The sequence below is a fragment of the Bufo gargarizans genome, chromosome 2 (assembly GCF_014858855.1).
Source record: "Bufo gargarizans isolate SCDJY-AF-19 chromosome 2, ASM1485885v1, whole genome shotgun sequence".
NCBI lineage: Eukaryota > Metazoa > Chordata > Amphibia > Anura > Bufonidae > Bufo > Bufo gargarizans.
Window position 1 is genome coordinate 229847020 of NC_058081.1, and position 18503 is coordinate 229865522.

The window sequence follows — 18503 nt, forward strand, 5'->3', positions numbered from 1 at the left end:
GGTGAATGCGAAGATTGTTGCCACGTGACTCGCCCTCAGAAGAGGTCAGAGTTCCCACGATAGGTGCATGATCAGACGGTCCCTGAGGCATATAATAGGGGCATTAATAATGCTGGGTGGCACTAATGGGGGCATTATTAATGCTGGGTGGCACTAATAGGGGCATTACAATTACTGGGGGGCATTAAAATTATTGGGAGCCACAGTATGACAGCGACTTAACACCCTGTGTTAATCCACGCCCCCCACAGCCATACCCCCTTTGGGGTATGACTTAACTTGGCCAGTATTTTTTGTTGGGAAAGGTGGCAATCCTACGTGTACCCCACAATGGTGCCATTACCCACTACAGGACCGCCACATGCAGGATTGCGTCCTGGTGGCGGCCCTGTTATTCCTCCTGGACGCGCCGGGGCGTCATCTCGCGAGACGCGAGATTTCCTGTGAACGTGCGCACACAGGCGCGCGCGTTCACAGGAACTGCAGGTAAACTAGCTGATCTACAGCCTGCCATCGGCGATCGTTCGCTGGCAGGCTGTAGATGCGATTTTTTTAACCCCTAACAGGTATATTAGACGCTTTTTTGATAACAGCGACTAATATACCTGCTACCTGTTCCTCTGGTGGTCCCTTTTGCTTGGATCGACCGCCAGAGGACACAGGCAGCTCTGTAAAGTAGCACCAAACACCACTACACTACACCCCCCCGTCACTTATTAACCCCTTATTAACCCCCTGATCACCCCATATAGACTCCCTGATCACTCCCCTGTCATTGATCACCCCCTGTCATTGATCACCCCCCTGTAAGGCTCCATTTAGACGTCTGTATGTGTTTTGCGGATCCACGGTGTCCGTGTTTTGCGGATCTGCAAAACACATACGGACGTCTGGATGGAGCCTTACAGGGGGTCATCAATGACAGGGGGGTGATCAGGGAGTCTATATGGGGTGATCACCCCCCTGTCATTGATCACCCCCCTGTAAGGCTCCATTCAGACGTCCATATGTGTTTTGCGGATCCGTGGATCCGCAAAACACGGACACCGCGGATCTGCGAAACACATACGGACGTCTGAATGGAGCCTTACAGGGGGGTGATCAATGACAGGGGGGTGATCACCCCATATAGACTCCCTGATCACCCCCCTGTCATTGATCACCCCCCTGTAAGGCTCCATTCAGACGTCCGTATGTGTTTTGCAGATCCGTGGATCCGCAAAACACGGACACCGTGGATCCGCAAAACACGGACACCGCGGATCCGCAAAACACGGACACCGCGGATCCGCAAAACACGGACACCGCAATGTGCTTTCCACATTTTGCGGATCCGCACATTGCCAGAACTATATAGAAAATGCCTTTTCTTGTCCGCAATTGCGGACAAGAATAGGACATGTTCTATAGGCTCTACAAAAAACGCAGTGTTCACCCGATCACGCCTGATCTTGTGCGCACACTTGCGTTCAGTCCGCCCCACCGCAGTGACAGAATTTTTTTTTTTCGGATCACTGCAAAAACACCGTAAAATCGCTGTGGCGCTATAAAAAGATCACTTTTGAGGGCATGGCGAGTTCATAGAAGATTTTTTTTTTTGGGCACAAGTTAGCGGAAATTGATTTTATTTTATTTTTTTTTTTTTTCTTACAAAGTCTCATTTTCCACTAACTTGTGACAAAAAATAAAATCTCACATGAACCCACCATACCCCTCACGGAATCCAAATGAGTAAAAAATTTTAGACATTTATATTCCAGACTTCTTCTCACGCTTTAGGGCCCCATAAATGCCAGGGCAGTACAAACACCCCACAAATGACCCCATTTCGGAAAGTAGACACCCCAAGGTATTCGCTGAGGGGCATATTGAGTCCATGAAAGATTGAACTTTTTGTCACAAGTTAGCAGAAAGAGAGACTTTGTGAGAAAAAAAAAAATCCCCCCCCAAAAAAAAAAAACTTCTATGAACTCGCCATGCCCCTCACGGAATACCTTGGGGGTGTCTTCTTTCCAAAATGGGGTCACATGTGGGGTATTTATACTGCCCTGGCATTTTAGGGGCCCTAAAGCGTGAGAAGAAGTCTGGAATCCAAATGTCTAAAAATGCCCTCCTAAAAGGAATTTGGGTCCCTTTGCGCACCTAGGCTGCAGAAAAGTGTCACACATGTGGTATCACCGTACTCAGGAGCAGTTGGGCAATGTGTTTTGGGGTGTTTTTTTTACATATACCCATGCTGGGTGAGAGAAATGTCTCTCTATAATGACAACTTTGTATAAAAAAAATGGGAAAAGTTGACTTTTAGAGAGATATTTCTCTCACCCAGCATGGGTATATGGAAAAAGACACCCCAAAACACATTGCCCTACTTCTTCTGAGTACGGCGATACCACATGTGTGACACTTTTTTGCAGCCTAGGTGGGCAAAGGGGCCCAAATTCTAAAGAGCATCTTTAGGATTTCACAGGGCATTTTTAACACATTTGGATTTCAAACTACTTCTCACGCATCAGGGCCCCTAAAATGCCAGGGCAGTATAACTACTCCACAAGTGACCCCATTTTGGAAAGAAGACACCCCAAGGTATTTTGTGATGGGCATAGTGAGTTCATGGAAGTTTTTATTTTTTGTCACAAGTTAGTGGAATATGAGACTTTGTAAGAAAAAAAAATATGAAAAAATCATCATTTTCCGCTAACTTGTGCCAAAAAAAAAAGAAATTTCTAGGAACTCGCCATGCCCCTCACAGAATACCTTGGGGTGTCTTCTTTCCAAAATGGGGTCACTTGTGGGGTATTTATACTGCCCTGGCATTTTAGGGGCCCTAATGTGTGAGAAGTAGTTTGAAATCCAAATGTGTTAAAAATGCCCTGTGAAATCCTAAAGGTGCTCTTTAGAATTTGGGCCCCTTTGCCCACCTAGGCTGCAAAAAAGTGTCACACATGTGGTATCTCCGTACTCAGAAGAAGTAGGACAATGTGTTTTGGGGTGTCTTTTTACATATACCCATGCTGGGTGAGATAAATTTCTCTGTCAAATGACAACTTTGTATAAAAAGAATGGGAAACGTTGTCTTTAGAGAGATAGTTCTCTCACCCAGCATGGGTATATGTAAAAAGACACCCAAAACACATTGCCCTACTTCTTCTGAGTATGGCGATACCACATGTGTGACACTTTTTTGCAGCCTAGGAGGGCAAAGGGGCCAAATATCTAAAGAGCACCTTTAGGATTTCAAAGGGCATTTTTTACACATTTTGATTCCAGACTTCTTCTCACGCATTAGGGCCCCTAAAATGCCAGGGCAGTATAACTACCCCACAAGTGACCCCATTTTGGAAAGAAGACAAGGTATTTTGTGATGTGCATAGTGAGTTCATGGAAGTTTTTATTTTTTGTCACAAGTTAGTGGAATATGAGACTTTGTAAGGAAAAAAAAATCATCATTTTCCGCTAACTTGTGACAAAAAATAAAAAGTTCTATGAACTCACTATGCCCATCAGCGAATACCTTAGGGTGTCTACTTTCTAAATAGGGGTCATTTGTGGGGGTTTTCTACTGTCTGGGCATTGTAGAACTTCAGGAAACATGACAGGTGCTCAGAAAGTCAGAGCTGCTTCAAAATGTGGAAATTCACATTTTTGTACCATAGTTTGTAAACGCTATAACTTTTGTGCAAACCAATAAATATACACTTATTGCATTTTTTTTTATCAAAGACATGTAGAACAATAAATTTAGAGAAAAATTTATATAGAAATGTCGTTTTTTTGGGAAAGTGAAAAATGTCATTTTTTTGCAAAATATTCGGTAAATTTCGATTAATAACAAAAAAAGTTAAAATGTCAGCAGCAATGAAATACCACCAAATGAAAGCTCTATTAGTGAGAAGAAAAGGAGGTGAAAGTAGTGTAGTGCAGAAGTGTAAAAAGTGCTCTGGTCAATGGAGTTGAGGTGGTTAAAAGATCTACAATGTGTCCTGCAAAAAACCTGCTAAAATGATGGAAAAATAAAAAAAGTTATAGCTCTCGGAGTGGGACAATGAAAAAAATTGCTTGGTCGATCATATAGAAAAAAACTGTTTATTTTATATAGGGTAAAGGTCGCGATTTAGAAAAGTATTTTAGTTGCACTTTGTGTTATAAAAAAAATGAAAATGTGAAAAAAACACTTGCTTTCCTAAAAACCACAAAAGGTGCCTGGTCAGCAAGCTGGTTAAAAACCAGTTCCACAAAATCCGCAGCGCATTCAATTTTTCCCCCTCACGTGACCTAAACCTCCAGGGAGCCCATACACTGTACTCTACTACCAACATACAAAGTACTGCTTCCTGTAGACGGGACCCGAGGATCACATGACTACTCAAGGTCAGCTGACTGTAAAGGCTGCGCTTCAACTCACATCCAGCGCACGCCCCATATTAACCCTCTCCTTAGAGGCTTGCAGTACTAATGGCGAACACACGAGACATGCGCACTACTGTTCGCCATCATAAGCATACGTATAGTGTTCGTGCTCGCACTGAACGCTGCTGGAGGCCGCTAGGACCCAGTACTCTCCACAGCAGAGAAGGGGCGGGGCGAGCAGTACAGTCTCTTCCGCTGTAAACAGGAAGTGCTCCGCTGGTGAGGTCCTGGTGCCCGGAGTGCAGTTGGTGCCTGGCCGGAATGGACATTCTGAAGGCTGAGATAGCGCGGAAGAGGAAGCAGCTGGAGGAGAAGCAGCTGGTCGGGGTGAGGCGCTGCCTAGGCGGCCATCATTACAGGCCAATGTGCTGTCAGGTGTCCACTCTGTGATAAGTTCAAGAGTTCAGATGCCCTGCGCCTTCTGTGGGTTCCTGCAGTTATGTGCACTGTAAACATTAGGGGGGGGGGTGTCTTAAAGGGATTGTCACACCTCAAACATTGTGTCAGATAGGTGCTGGTCCGTATCTAGCTCACCGCACATGTTCGGCTGCCCTCAGTTTGTTTCTATGGGAGTGCGGGCTCAGTTTAGTAGCAGAGAATGGAGCGTGGCTGTGCATGCGCAGTGTGCTCTTCATCTAGGATTTGTAGCAGGTAAAATAAGAAAAAAAATTGTTTTCCATCAAACCTCAAAGCAGACCCTCATCACACCCCCAAAGCAGACCCTCATCACACACCCAAATCAGACTCCAAGCTCCATCAGCCTCAGATAAGACCCCCCCCCCCCAGCCTATATCAGCCGCCAATTAAACCCCTCAGCCTCCATTAGCCTCTCCTACCTCTATCAGCCTCAGAGCAGACTCTCCTCCCAGCCTCCATTAGCATTAGATCAGCCACCTATCAGCCTCAGATCGGACCACCCAGTCAGCCTCAGATCGGACCACACCCCATCAGCGTAAGATTAGACATTACACAAAAAAAAGTATGGCATTGCAAATCCACCGCTCGCTGCACTGCTTGTTTCGGGTCTCTTTGTGACCTCATTTTTGACTATAAGATGCCTTGTCACTTGCGTCTTATAGTCTGAAAAATATGGTAAACTTTTTTTTCTTCATATATATATATATATATATATATATATATATATATATATACACACACACACGCACACAGTACAGACCAAAAGTTTGGACACACCTTCTCATTCAAAGAGTTTTCTTTATTTTCATGACTGAAAATTGTAGATTCACACTGAAAGCATCAAAACTATGAATTAACACATGTGGAATTATATACATAACAAAAAAGTGTGAAACAACTGAAAATATGTCATATTCTAGGTTCTTAAAAGTAGCCACCTTTTGCTTTGATTACTGCTTTGCACACTCTTGGCATTCTCTTGATGAGCTTCAAGAGGTAGTCACCTGAAATGGTCTTCCAACAGTCTTAAAAGAGTTCCCAGAGATGCTTAGCACTTGTTGGCCCTTTTGCCTTCACTCTGCAGTCCAGCTCACCCCAAACCATCTCGATTGGGTTCAGGTCCGGTGACTGTGGAGGTCAGGTCATCTGGCGCAGCACCCCATCACTCTCCTTCATGGTAAAATAGCCCTTACACAGCCTGGAGGTGTGTTTGGGGTCATTGTCCTGTTGAAAAATAAATGATGGTCCTAGGGTTGGACGATATCAAAAATATTCAGACGATAACGATATAAAAAAATGTATTGCGGTAACGATATATATCGCGATAAATACCCGTTTTAAAGAAAAAAACACAAGGAGATGTTATACTGTATGGGGGGCCACAAGGAGATGTTATACTGTATGGGGGGCCACAAGGAGATGTTATACTGTATGGGGGGCGGCCACAAGGAGACGTTACACTGTATGGGGGCGGCCACAAGGAGACGTTACATTGTATGGGGGCGGCCACAAGGGGACGTTACACTGTATGGGGGCGGCCACAAGGGGACGTTACACTGTATGGGGGCGGCCACAAGGGGACGTTACACTGTATGGGGGCGGCCACAAGGGGACGTTACAGTATGCTGGCAGCGCAGCCGCAAGGAGACATTACATACAGTATGGGGCTTTTGGGGGGCAGCAGCTGCCCCCATGTCTTATGGACACCTGTGTGACTGTGACTTGCCACCTGCCTGCCACCACCATAATTCCTCCTTGTTCATCATGTCATGGGGGAGGTACTGGAGGGACTCATGATGGCTCACTGCGATTAGCATAGAGGCAGCAGCAGGCAGTGTAATAGGAGCCGACAGTGGAAGCTAGCCCCGCCCCTCCCCGCCCTCCAACCAATCAGAGGCAACGAGCAGTCCAGCACTGGAGACTAAGAGAATCGTCTGAGAGTTTATTAGTTAAAAGAATCGAATGAGTCAGACCAGGCTTCCTGCTCTGCGGCTCCCTGTCTCCTTACAAGTCCGAGGGGGGGAGTGTGTATAGGGTGCATGTAGCAGAGCAGGAAGTCTGGCAGGGACTCGGTGACACAGTCTCTCTGACTCATTCGATTCTTTTAACTAATAAACTCTCAGACGATTCTCTGAGTCCCTGCAATAACTATACATTGTAAGTCCCTCCTGACCTTCGGATCACTGGAGACTGAGCCGACTCTGTCCTGTACTGCGCTGCTCAACTCAGCCTGGGGGCGTCACCTGATTCCGACGTGAGACGTCAGTCGGTGGGCGGAGGCAGCACATTCGGAGCAGGAAGGAGGAGCGGCTGCTAGAAGAAACTGGTAGATAATGATGGGGGAGGGCAGCCGCGGACCCAGTTTTAAAAGCGATGACGTTACGAAATATACCGCGGTATTAAGGAAACAGTGATATCGCCATATCGCCGTTTTTTTAATACCGCGGTATATCGTGATACCGGTATATTGCCCAACCCTAGGTCCAACTAAACGCAAACCGGATGGAATAGCATGCCGCTGCAAGATGCTGTGGTAGCCATGCTGGTTCAGTATGCCTTTAATTTTGAATAAATCCCCAACCGTGTCACCAGCAAAGCCCCCACACCATCACACCTCCTCCTCCATGCTTCACGGTGGGAACCAGGCATGTAGAGTCCATCCGTTCACCTTTTCTGCGTCGCACAAAGACACGGTGGTTGGAACCAAAGATCTCAAATTTGGACTCATCAGACCAAAACACGAATTTCCACTGGTCTAATGTCCATTCCTTGTGTTTTTTAGCCCAAAGAAGTCTCTTCTGCTTGTTGCCTGTCCTTAGCAGTGGTTTCCTAGCAGATATACTACCATGAAGCCCTGATTCACAGTCTCCTCTTAACAGTTGTTCTAGAGATGTGTCTGCTGCTAGAACTCTGTGTGGCATTGACCTGGTCTCTAATCTGAGCTGCTGTTAACCTGCGATTTCTGAGGCTGGTGACTCAGATGAACTTATCCTCCGCAGCAGAGGTGACTCTTGGTCTTCCTTTCCTGGGGCGGTCCGCATGTGAGCCAGTTTCTTTGTAGCGCTTGATGGTTTTTGTGACTGCACTTGGGGACACTTTCAAAGTTTTCCCAATTTTTTGGACTGACTGACCTTCATTTCTTAAAGTAATGATGGCCACTCGTTTTTCTTTACTTAGCTGCTTTTTTTCTTGCCATAATACAAATTCTAACAGTCTATTCAGTAGGACTATCAGCTGTGTATCCACCTGACTTCTCCACAATGCCACTGATGGTCCCAACCCAATTTATAAGGCAAGAAATCCCACTTATTAAACCTGACAGGGCACACCTGTGAAGTGAAAACCATTTCAGGTGACTACCTCTTGAAGCTCATCAAGAGAATGCCAAGAGTGTGCAAAGCAGTAATCAAAGCAAAAGGTGGCTACTTTGAAGAACCTAGAATATGACATATTTTCAGGTGTTTCACACTTTTTTGTTATGTATATAATTCCACATGTGTTAATTCATAGTTTTGATGCCTTCAGTGTGAATCTACAATTTTTATAGTCATGAAAATAAAGAAAACTCTTTGAATGAGAAGGTGTGTCCAAACTTTTGGTCTGTACTGTATGTATATGTGTGTGTAATATATATATATATATATATATATATATATATATATATATATATATATATATATATTAAATTCCATAATCATAACCATAAGTATGGTATTGCTGTAATCGTACAGACCCGCAGGATAAAGGTAATAGGGGTCATTTATCAAAGACCAGTCTTTGATACCCCCTGCTCCACCAGAGGGTGTGTTTAATTTAGGACGAGGCACAGACCTTGTTATAAATCGGGCAGATCCTCGAGCAGTCTGTGCCCCTAAACTTCTCCAGCCCCTAGGTGAGTAGATCTTAGTCTTCATTCACACCAGTAAACAACCTTCACAGAGCAGCTGATAATGGCCGTCTGATATCCTCTGCTGCAAAGGAGGAAGAACGAGGCAGATTTTCTACATAATGATAATAGTGAAAGAGCTGCTGGGCTATTAGACGAAACTTTAAAGGGGTTCTCCAGGAATTTAAAAAATGAAAATACTTATTTTATAATAAATATATTCACAAATACTTTTCATTACTTAGAATGGCGTCTTTTGTCTGGGGAGCAATCATTAGGAGAAATAAAATGGCCGCCTTCCTATCAGTACACACAGAACCTGTACTAATCACACAGGACAAGTTACTTCACAACACTGAGCTTAAGAGCTGCCTCATCCTCCTCTCTGCTCTGCTTCCCCAGAGATTTGGCTAAAGTTCTTATCATCTGTATTCAGGATCATCATCCCTGACGAGCAGAGAGCAGAGATGGGGCAGCTCTTTATCTCAGTGCTGTGAAGTAACTTTGTCCTGCTGTGTGATTAGAACAGGTTCTGTGTGTATTGGTAGGACAGCGGCCATTTTGTTTTCCCCGGTGATTGATCCCCAGACAAAATGGGCCATAATAAATAATGAAAGGTATTTGAGAATATACTTATAATAAATTAATATTTAAGTATTTTCATTTCCTTAATTCCCGGAGAACCCCTTTGAGGGTTCCTGCAAACCATGTATATAACAGAAAATCATTTTTTTTTTTTTGTGCATTTCTGCAAACAAAATGCAATTTGTAATTGTAGATTTTGGTGCGAATTAGATGCGGTTTTGCCGCATATGTGAAAAGGGTGAAATGCACACCTAAAGCCGCAAGCATAATTGACATGCTGCAGATTTCTAACTTCGCACAGAAATCAAATCAGTAAAGTGTACATGAGAATTGTCTATTCTCATACAGTTTGCTGGTACTGTATAACGATTCGGTTTGTCCACACGTAAATCGGCAGGGAAAACCGTGCAGGTACTTGTGAAGTCTTCAGTGTTCACGACGAGGGAAGCAGTTACCCGCTCCTGACACTAATATGGCTGCTTTGTACATGGGACAGCTAGCTGACTGTAGTGACAGGCTGTTTAGCTGTAATGTATTTCTAAGACCATTCCATTATTGCACATTTATTTTTTTAAGAATGTTTTTTTCTTTTATATATTTCAGGAAAGTAAGAAGTATTTCAAGCGCAGTGAACTCGCTGAAAAAGAAAGGGAGGCTTACTTTGAGAGATGTGGCTTCCAGGTATAAATGTCTTGCTTCTGTAAATCCCTTTTTTGTCTTGTCTTTCTGTCCCGTTTTAATATAAGATTTCTCTTTATTCATCCGTCACAACTGTTAGCCTTTAAGTGAGAAGCCAACACAAAAGGTAGGATTTGGGAATGCATGCTTTACTTCCGGGTACATTTTCCAAATGGTTTCCAGTTCTAGTTTACTTTTCTAGAAGGCAAACCATTTTGAAAATGACTGCTGTCGGTAGTGTGCTTTCATTTGGCTTAAGGCGCTGAGCATGTGATGTCTTGATGTGCCTGGCAGCATTTACTTGGACACTGGGTCAACTTAATTCCGCTAGGTCAAGACCATTTCAAGTAAGTTTGTTAGAAAAATGATATTTATAATTTGGCACATTTAAAAAAATCTTACACTTTGACTTACCTGCTAACCACATGGGGTGTGCAGATTGTCGCCCTTTTTTATAGCATGCCATAATACAGTACTTCTTTTAAGACTGCCCCATTTGTCTTCCTTGCTGAGCACCCTGGGTGCCGTTCACATGAATGCTAATGATTTCCACTGTGTTGCTAATTTAAAAAAAAGCCCTTACTTAAGGGTCCATTCACACGTCCACATCCATTCCGCAATTTTGTGGAACAGGTGCGAACCCATTCATTTTCAATGGGGCCGGAATGTGCTGTCCGCATCCGCATTTCCGTTCCGCAAAAAAATAGAACATGTCCTATTGTTGTCTAGATCTGCAAAATACATACAGACGTGTGAATGGACCCTAAAGAGGACCTTTCATGGATTTTTTTTTTTTTTTTTTGTTTCATTAAATACCTTTCCTTGCCGGGTGCTGATGCTGCCACCCTACCTGTTTTTTTTATTTTTTTTATTTATCGTTCCCGCTGTGCCCCCCTGCTGTTTTCCCCACCCAGTATGTTAATACTGAGGATCAGTACAGGGAGGAGGAGATGCCAGGGTTTCTCAATGGGCGTCTCCTTCTCCCTGGCTGTGACGCTCTCCGCTGTGAATGAACTGCCTCACAGCCAGGGAGAAGGAGACGCCCATTGAGAAAACCTGGCGTCTCCTCCTACCTGTACCGATGCTCAGTATTAAAAGGGTTGTCCGGGTTCAGAGCTGAACCCAGACATATCCCCATTTTCTTTTTCACCTACGACAGCACCCCTGGAGAGACCATCTCCTCCTCCGGACAGGAACCAGAACCACCTTTTAAAAGAGGGATCCTCCTCTCTACCTCCAGTTCTGTTTCCTGTCCTAAAGCAGGAGAAAATCTGAACTGCTGTATGCAGTTGTTCTAGAGCTGCGGGAGGCCCTGGCAATTAATGTGGTGAGGAGGGTTACCCCGGGCGGCGTAAGTCTTCATAGGGAGCTGCTGCTAAAGTCTGGGCTCCAGTCTCTGTCCCTCACCTTCTGCTCCCCTTTCCGGAGCCTGGGGAGTTTTGACCTCTCTGGGATTCCTGCGAACCTCTGCGGTCGTGTTTGCATGTTCGGCCACCTGCCCGCGTGTGCAACTACTTCCGGATTCAAGAGGTGGGAGGAAGCCGTCGCTGCGGACCGGAAGGGGAGGGAGCCGGCAGCGCGCGCCGAGGAGAAAAAGCCCAGCCAGCTTACTGCCATGCCGACTAAAGAGCTGTTCGTTTCTCATTCTGGCTGATTGTGCTGTGTGAAAGAATGGAGCAGGTTCAGCGATGCATCGGTACCAGGGTGGGGTAAGAGGAGTCATTCCCCGGCAGATTTTATTTTTAGTATTGCTCATGGGGTCATGTTTATTTGTGCCTAGGTGTCTAAGGAGTCTTCCAGGAAGACTTCCAGAGCTAAAGAAAGGGGGTGTGCTGTCTGTAAAAATAAGCTACCCTCTGCATGGGCTAAACCCCTTTGTCAAGGATGTGTCAGCAAGTTAATGGAGGAGGAAGCTCCATCTTTGATGAGCAGCATTAAGCAGATGATCCAGGATGAGGTCAGAGAGTCGGTTAGTGGATTAATTAAATACCGCCCCAGTACTTCTGCTGCTGCATCTAAAGATCCCCCCTCCTGTGACAGTGATATCCTTTTCCCCCTCTTCTATGACAGAAGAGAGACCGTCTCTTACTCCTCAGGACAGCAAACGGGAACCAGAAACCGCTTTAAAAGAGGGACCACACTCTCCACCTCCAGTTCTGTTTCCTGTCCTAAGGGGACAGGAGGGAGTCGGAAACCGTCAATAGATGGAGTTGCGGCGCCCGACTATTTGAAAGTGTGTAGGAGGGCTTACCCATGCGGCTCAAAGTATAACTGTTGTATTTTTTTTATTTGTATTTTTATTTTTTTTTGGAGTATTGGATTGTGGCGATTAATACCTCCTTGGTGGCCCTATTTCAACTTTTCACTGTGTATTCAATTACCCCTTAATTCCACATTTTTGTTCCCTGTACTGCCTAATTTTACCTGTGCTTAAAATAGGGTTGCTAGGCAGGGTTCGTACGCTACGTGCAAGGTCAGATTACTGACAGCCAGGGACTGTAAGTAAATTATTAAAGCCAGGTCCTCCCCAGCAGATGATAACAGTGCCTGGGCTGTGTGCACTTCTCCCTGTCCCTGCGCTTGGCAGATGCTCCCTCACTCAGCAGAGCTGCACAATGCAGAGTTGAAGCAGCGCAGACCAGGGAAGGGAGATCTGCCATCTGCTCAGTGTATAAATGAAAGCAACATATGGTAAGAGGACCCCTTTGTGCTGCAGAAGATTATCCCTTTAGGGAGAGGGCTGTGGTTACTGACACTTTTGAGGGGCTATTGTTACTGGCTAGTGAGGGCAGGCGCTATTAGCCTCAGGGTGAGGGCAGTGGCGGCCATCTTAACTGAATAGTGAAATTGCAGTTTTATGCAGACTGGTTGCTAAGGGCTGAATCTTATTAAGTCTGGGGTAAGTCAGTCTAATAGTAACTGATTCTGGAATATCTTGTTAGTAACTACATATATGAAAATTGAAATTGGGGTCTAAATGTGACAGTTATCCTTTAAGTCTCATTTAGGAGATGCTGCTAAGTCTGGGTCTCTTTCTCCCTCCTCCCCGCTCCTTCTCTGCCCAGGGGGGTGTTTTTACCTTCCTGACGCTGCGGGCCTCTGCGGCCGTGTCGCATGTCTGGCTGTCAGCACCACGAGTAGCGTGCGCACGGACGCCGAGGCATGGACGGTGACGTACTTCCGGTGCGACAGTGGAGGAAAGCTATCCCTGTAAGCCGGGAGGGGGGAGAGTCGGTGTGCGCTCCCGGATGAGAAAAGCCCAGTTCCTCCATTTGGAAGATCCAGTCTCTGAACATGGAGCAGTCTCAACACGCAGAAGCAACTGAAACCACCAATGATACATTGGTACCGCGGTGGGGTAAGAGGAGTGATCCGCCTATGTGCATGTGGTTGTTTACTCATGGCGGTCATCATCTGTGTCTAAGGAGTCTAGGAAGGTCTCCAGACCTAAGCACAAGGGCTGTGCTATATGTAAAAAGAAACTACCCTCTGCCTGGGCAAAGCCCCTTTGCCAGGCTTGTGTGAGCAAGTTAATGGAGGAGGCGGCTCTGTCTCTGATGGGCAGAATCAAGCAGATGATCCGGGAGGAGGTTAACGAGTCGGTTAGCGGTCTGCTAAAAAGCCGCCCTAGTACCTCTGCAGCTGCATCAAATATCCCGTCTAGCGACAGTGATGTTCTTTCTGGATTAGAGGAAGAGGGAGAATGTTTGTTTGTTTTTCATCAAATGACTCCTCTGATGAGGCAGCCGCTGGGAAGCCCCTTTTTCATACAGAGAACATTAATTCCCTAGTAATGGTTGTGTGAGCTACTATGGATTTAGATGACCAAAAGCCAACGCAGTCTGTTCAGGTCTGGGCCCTAAAAAAAAAAAAAAGTCCTTGATGTACATAAAAATATTCAGGCTGTTATTGCTAAAGAATGTAAAACCCCTGATAGTAAGTATTATTTTTTTTTTCTTCTCTCCTCTGTGAAACGTAAATACCCCTTTGAGGCGGAGGTGACTGCCTCTTGGGATAGAACCCCTAAGCTAAATTCCCCTGTGGCAAAAATAGCTAAAAAAAAATGTGCTTCCGTTTGAGGATATGGGTTCTCTAAAGGACCCAATGGATAGAAGGGCAGACATCTATTTTAAAGAAAAATTGGGAAGCCTCGGTGGCAGCCTTTAGACCAGCTATTGCCGCTACTTCGGTAGCTAGATCCCTTAAGGCATGGACGAAGGAGTTGGAGGATCACATTTAAGGGGGTACCTCTAGGGAGCAGTTGTTATCCTCTTTTCCAACTTTTTATAATGCCCTAGATTTTATGGCGGATGCTTCGGCCGACTCCCTAAGATTATCTGCCAGGGCTTCCGCTTTATCCAATTCTGCCTGTAGAGCTATCTGGTTGAAAAGCTGGAGCGGAGATGCTAGCTCTAAGGCCGAATGCACACAGCCGTGTGTGGTCCGTGATATCCTGGCCTGGCATCCTGCTGAGAGCAGGAGAGCACGGCATCATTGGTTGCTATGACGCTGTGCGCTTCATGCCGCTGCTGCACTACAGTAATACACTCATATGATCTATACGAGAGTATTACTGAAGTGCAGATGCGGCATGAAGCGCACAGCGTCATAGCAACCAATTAATCCGTGCGCTCTTGCTGTCAGCAGGAATCCGGGCCGGGATACCACGGACTGCTCACAGCCGCGTGCATTCGGCCTAAGGCTAAGCTTTGTGGCATTCCGTGTCGAGGGGAATTCTTATTTGGCCCGATCCTCGACGATCTTCTTGAAAAACCCTCTGATAAAAAGAGGGACTTTCCTTCCATCAGTCAGCCACCTAAAAAATCTTTCCGCCCCAAGCTTAACAGGGAAGTTTTCAGGGGAAGAAAAATATCTAGACAACATACAGGAGCGGCAAAAAAGTCAAAGGGGTTTCTTTTTTCCGGGGCAGAGGCCTCAAAAAAGCAGCCCAAATGACGCCATGCCTCCGCTCTAGTGGGTGGTTGTCTGTCTCGCTTTTCAAGTCAGTGGCAAAAAATCTCCAACAGCCCATGGATAAATGCTATTATAAGAGGGTTTAAAATTAAATTTTCATAGGCTTCCAGAAGAATGATTTGTGTTGACAGACCATCGTGCAGACCCCACAAGGCAGGCAGGCAGCCATTATTTCAGAGGTTTATTCCCTATTAGCAAAAAAAGTATTGGAGGTTTCAAAGCAAGAAGAGGCAAGAAGATTTTACTAAACTCTTATTCTTGTGAAAAAGCCGAATGGTTCTTTTCGTACCATAATAAACGTAAAATGTCTGAACCATTTTTTGGTGTACAAAAATTTTCGGATGGAATACATCCGGTCAGCAGTGAACTACCTCTTCCCAGGTTGTTACATGGCCACAGTGGATCTCAGGGATGCTTATAATCATGTTCCTATCCATCCCCACCGCCAAAAGTTTTTGAGAGTAGCAGTTCTCTTAGGGAGCAGAATTATGCATGACCAATTTCAGGCCCTTCCCTTTGGACTGTCTCAGGCCCCAAGGGTTTTTACGAAGATCATTGCAGAGATGATGGCTCATGTGAGAGAGACTGACTTAGTGATAATTCCCTATCTAGACGATTTTCTGCTCCTCGCCCAGTCAGATCACATCTTGGAAGTACAGATTACCTGGTTGAGAGAGGTTCTGGACAAACTAGGATGGGAGATAAACTTAGAAAAGTCCAGTTTGCAACCGAGTCAAAAGTGCACTTTTTGGGGGATGATCTTATATTTAATGTCCCAGAGGTGTCTTTTGCCCTTATTCAAAGCTCTGTTGATCTCATCAAGGGTTCAGAACCTTCTTTCTCGGCAGGTAGTTTCCCTAAGAGAAGCCTTGTCTGTGCTGGGGCTGATGACTACCGCACTTCCAGGAGTGAAATGGGCACAGTACCACTCAAGGCCCCTTTAGATTCTGGAGATTTGGGACAGACGTACTCTCTCTCTGGATTGGGAGTTTCAGCTATCATCCCAGACGTTGCTTTCTCTGGAGTGGTGGATGAATCTTCAAAATCTACAAAAGGGTGTTCCCTGGCACAGAGATGCAATTCTCACTGTGACCACGGATGCCAGCCCCTTTGGTTGGGGAGCCCATGTAGAGTCTCTGCTGCTGCACGGAACCTGGGACTTCGGTTCCTGTACCCAGTCTCAAAATTTCAGAGAACTAAATGCTATCGGATTAGCATTGACTCAGAGTCTTCTGTTAATCAGGGGAAGAAATGTCAGGATCTACTCCGACAATATGACAGCAGTTGCCCATATCAACAAGCAGGGTGGTACCAGAGCTCAAAGTCTGAAGACCCTAAGCCACCAGATTTTCAGGCTAGCGGAGGATTTTCTCTTATCTCTTTCTGCAGTGCATCTAAAAGGGGTAGACAACATAGAAGCAGATTTACTCAGCTGTCATCTTCTATGCCAGAGTGAGTGGTCCCTAGATCAGGGGGTTTTCAACAAAATCTCGGTCTTAAGGGGCGTCCCGGAAAGATCAGGGAAGATTGTGCTACAGTTATAGTTATAGCCCCCTTTTGGCCAAGGAGGGTGTGGTTTTCAGAGCTCTGCAGAATGTCAGGCACCACCCCCAGTTTTCTATGGTCTTCTAGCTCAGGGACCAATCCTTCATCCAGAAGTGGAGAGTCTTAATCTGACTGCCTGGCTTTTGAGAGGGAAATTTTAAAAAGGGGCCTCCCTGATGAGGTCATCACTACTCTGTTGGCTAGTTGTAAGAAGGTAACTTCTGACATTTATTTGAGAATTTGGAGGGCTTTCTGCAGATTTGCCGACAAACCAGTGGATGTTCTGGAGGCTCCAGATATTCCTCTTGTCTTAAATTTCTTACAGAAAGATTGGAGGAAAAAACTTAGACCTAGCACTTTAAAGGTGCAGATCTCAGCCTTAAACGCCCTATTTGAATTTAAATTAGCGGCTCATCCCTAGGTAAAAAGATTCATCATTGCAGTTTCAAAATTATCCCCAGTTTGCAGAAATAGGGTTCCTCTTTGGGATCTAAACTTAGTTCTTTCAGCCCTTACGTCAGATCCTTTTGAGCCGATAACCAGCATTTCCACTAAGATGATCTTCCTAAAGCTGGCCTTTCTCCTAGCTATTACCTCTGCTAGAAGGGTTAGTGAGATGGCTGCTCTTTCCATTGACCAGCCTTACTTAATGATCTTGGAGGATCGGGTGGTTATATCTCCTGATCCTTCCTTTTTGCCAAAAATGTCTTCCTCTTTTCACCGTACCCAAGAGAGAGTTCTTCCCTCCTTCTCTGCTTCTCCAAAAAATAAGAAGGAATCGGAGTTTCATTGTTTAGACGTGAGGAGATGTTTAATTCAATATCTGCAGGTCACACAGCCATGGAAGTCTTTCTCCTGTCTGTTACTTTGCTTTCAGGGTAGTAAGAAGGGCTCCGCTGCAGACTATCGCTAGATGGATCAGGTAGGCTATTTACTTGGCATACTCTTCCAAGCGAGCTGTTCCACCATCGGAATTCAGGGCACACTCTACTAGATCAGTCTCTACTACTTGGGCAGAGAGGGCTTTTGCTTCTATAGAGCAGATTTGTAGGGCTGCCACATGGAGTTCCCTGCATACGTTTTTCAAACATTATAAAGTTCAGCTGCTTTCTAATGAAGGCCTGATATTTGGCCATAAAGTACTTCAGGCCGTTGTCCCACCCTAGATAGATCACGCTTATATCTCCAGGGGTGCTGTCATAGGCGAAGGAGAAATATTGGACTACACTTACCAGTAATTGTTTTTCTCTGAGCCTATGACAGCACCCAGTTAATATACATAGGTTGAGAGTGATCTTATTTGAGATGTTATGTTTTCTTAATTCTTGAGAAAGGATTGGAGGATCCCTCTTTTAAAATGCGGTTCTGTTTCCTGTCCGGAGAAGGAGGCGGTCTCTCCAGGGGTGCTGTCATAGGCTCAAAGAAAAACGATTGCCGGTAAGTGTAATCCGATATTTCACCCAGGCAGGCAGCCCCCCTGACTTGAGCATCGGAGCAGTTCATGCTACGATGCTCTCCTTTGCCCTGTGCTAAATCGCGCAAGGCAAAGGCACTTTCGAGAGTTCTGGTGACATACTGGGCTCTACATGGGGCTGCCAGGCGGAGGCTTCCGCTCAGCAGTTAGCCCGGTGTCGTCACCGGCACTTATGGGCGCGCTTTAGCGCTGCCCTAGCCTGTAAAATGGCTGGGGCAGCGCTAAAGCCCGCCCATCAGAGCGGATGACTTCACCAAACACACTGCTGGACGGAAGCCTCCGCCCGGCAGTGTGTTATTGTAAATAAAAGAGCCCTTGCCCTGCGCGATCCTGTGCAGGGCAAGGGAGAGCATAGGAGCATGAAATGCTCCGATGCTAACATCAGAGGGGCTGTCTGGGTGATATTTTGGGTATGTCTGGGTTCAGCAGGGTGGCAGCATCAGCTGAGGGTACCCGGCATGGAAAGTTTATTTAATTTAAACAAAAAAAAAAAAAAAAATCAATGAAAGGTCCTTTTAAGTGTAGCTGTAATTCAGG

General features: G+C 45.6%; 1 protein-coding gene across 2 annotated transcripts in view; it reads left to right on the plus strand.

Moving 5' to 3' along the window:
- Positions 1 to 4578: 4578 nt before the first annotated feature.
- The window catches only part of PRPF18 (pre-mRNA processing factor 18), a 51489-nt gene continuing 37564 nt past the window's right edge, over positions 4579 to 18503 (plus strand). The window contains exons 1-3 of one of the 2 annotated variants that reach the window (XM_044276757.1): positions 4579 to 4734; positions 9899 to 9976; positions 10074 to 10100. In XM_044276757.1, coding sequence (XP_044132692.1) covers positions 4669 to 4734; positions 9899 to 9976; positions 10074 to 10100 — 171 coding nt within the window. In that variant the 5' untranslated portion in view covers positions 4579 to 4668. The remainder of the gene's footprint in view (positions 4735 to 9898; positions 9977 to 10073; positions 10101 to 18503) is intronic. The other variant, XM_044276758.1, reaches the window with a different exon arrangement.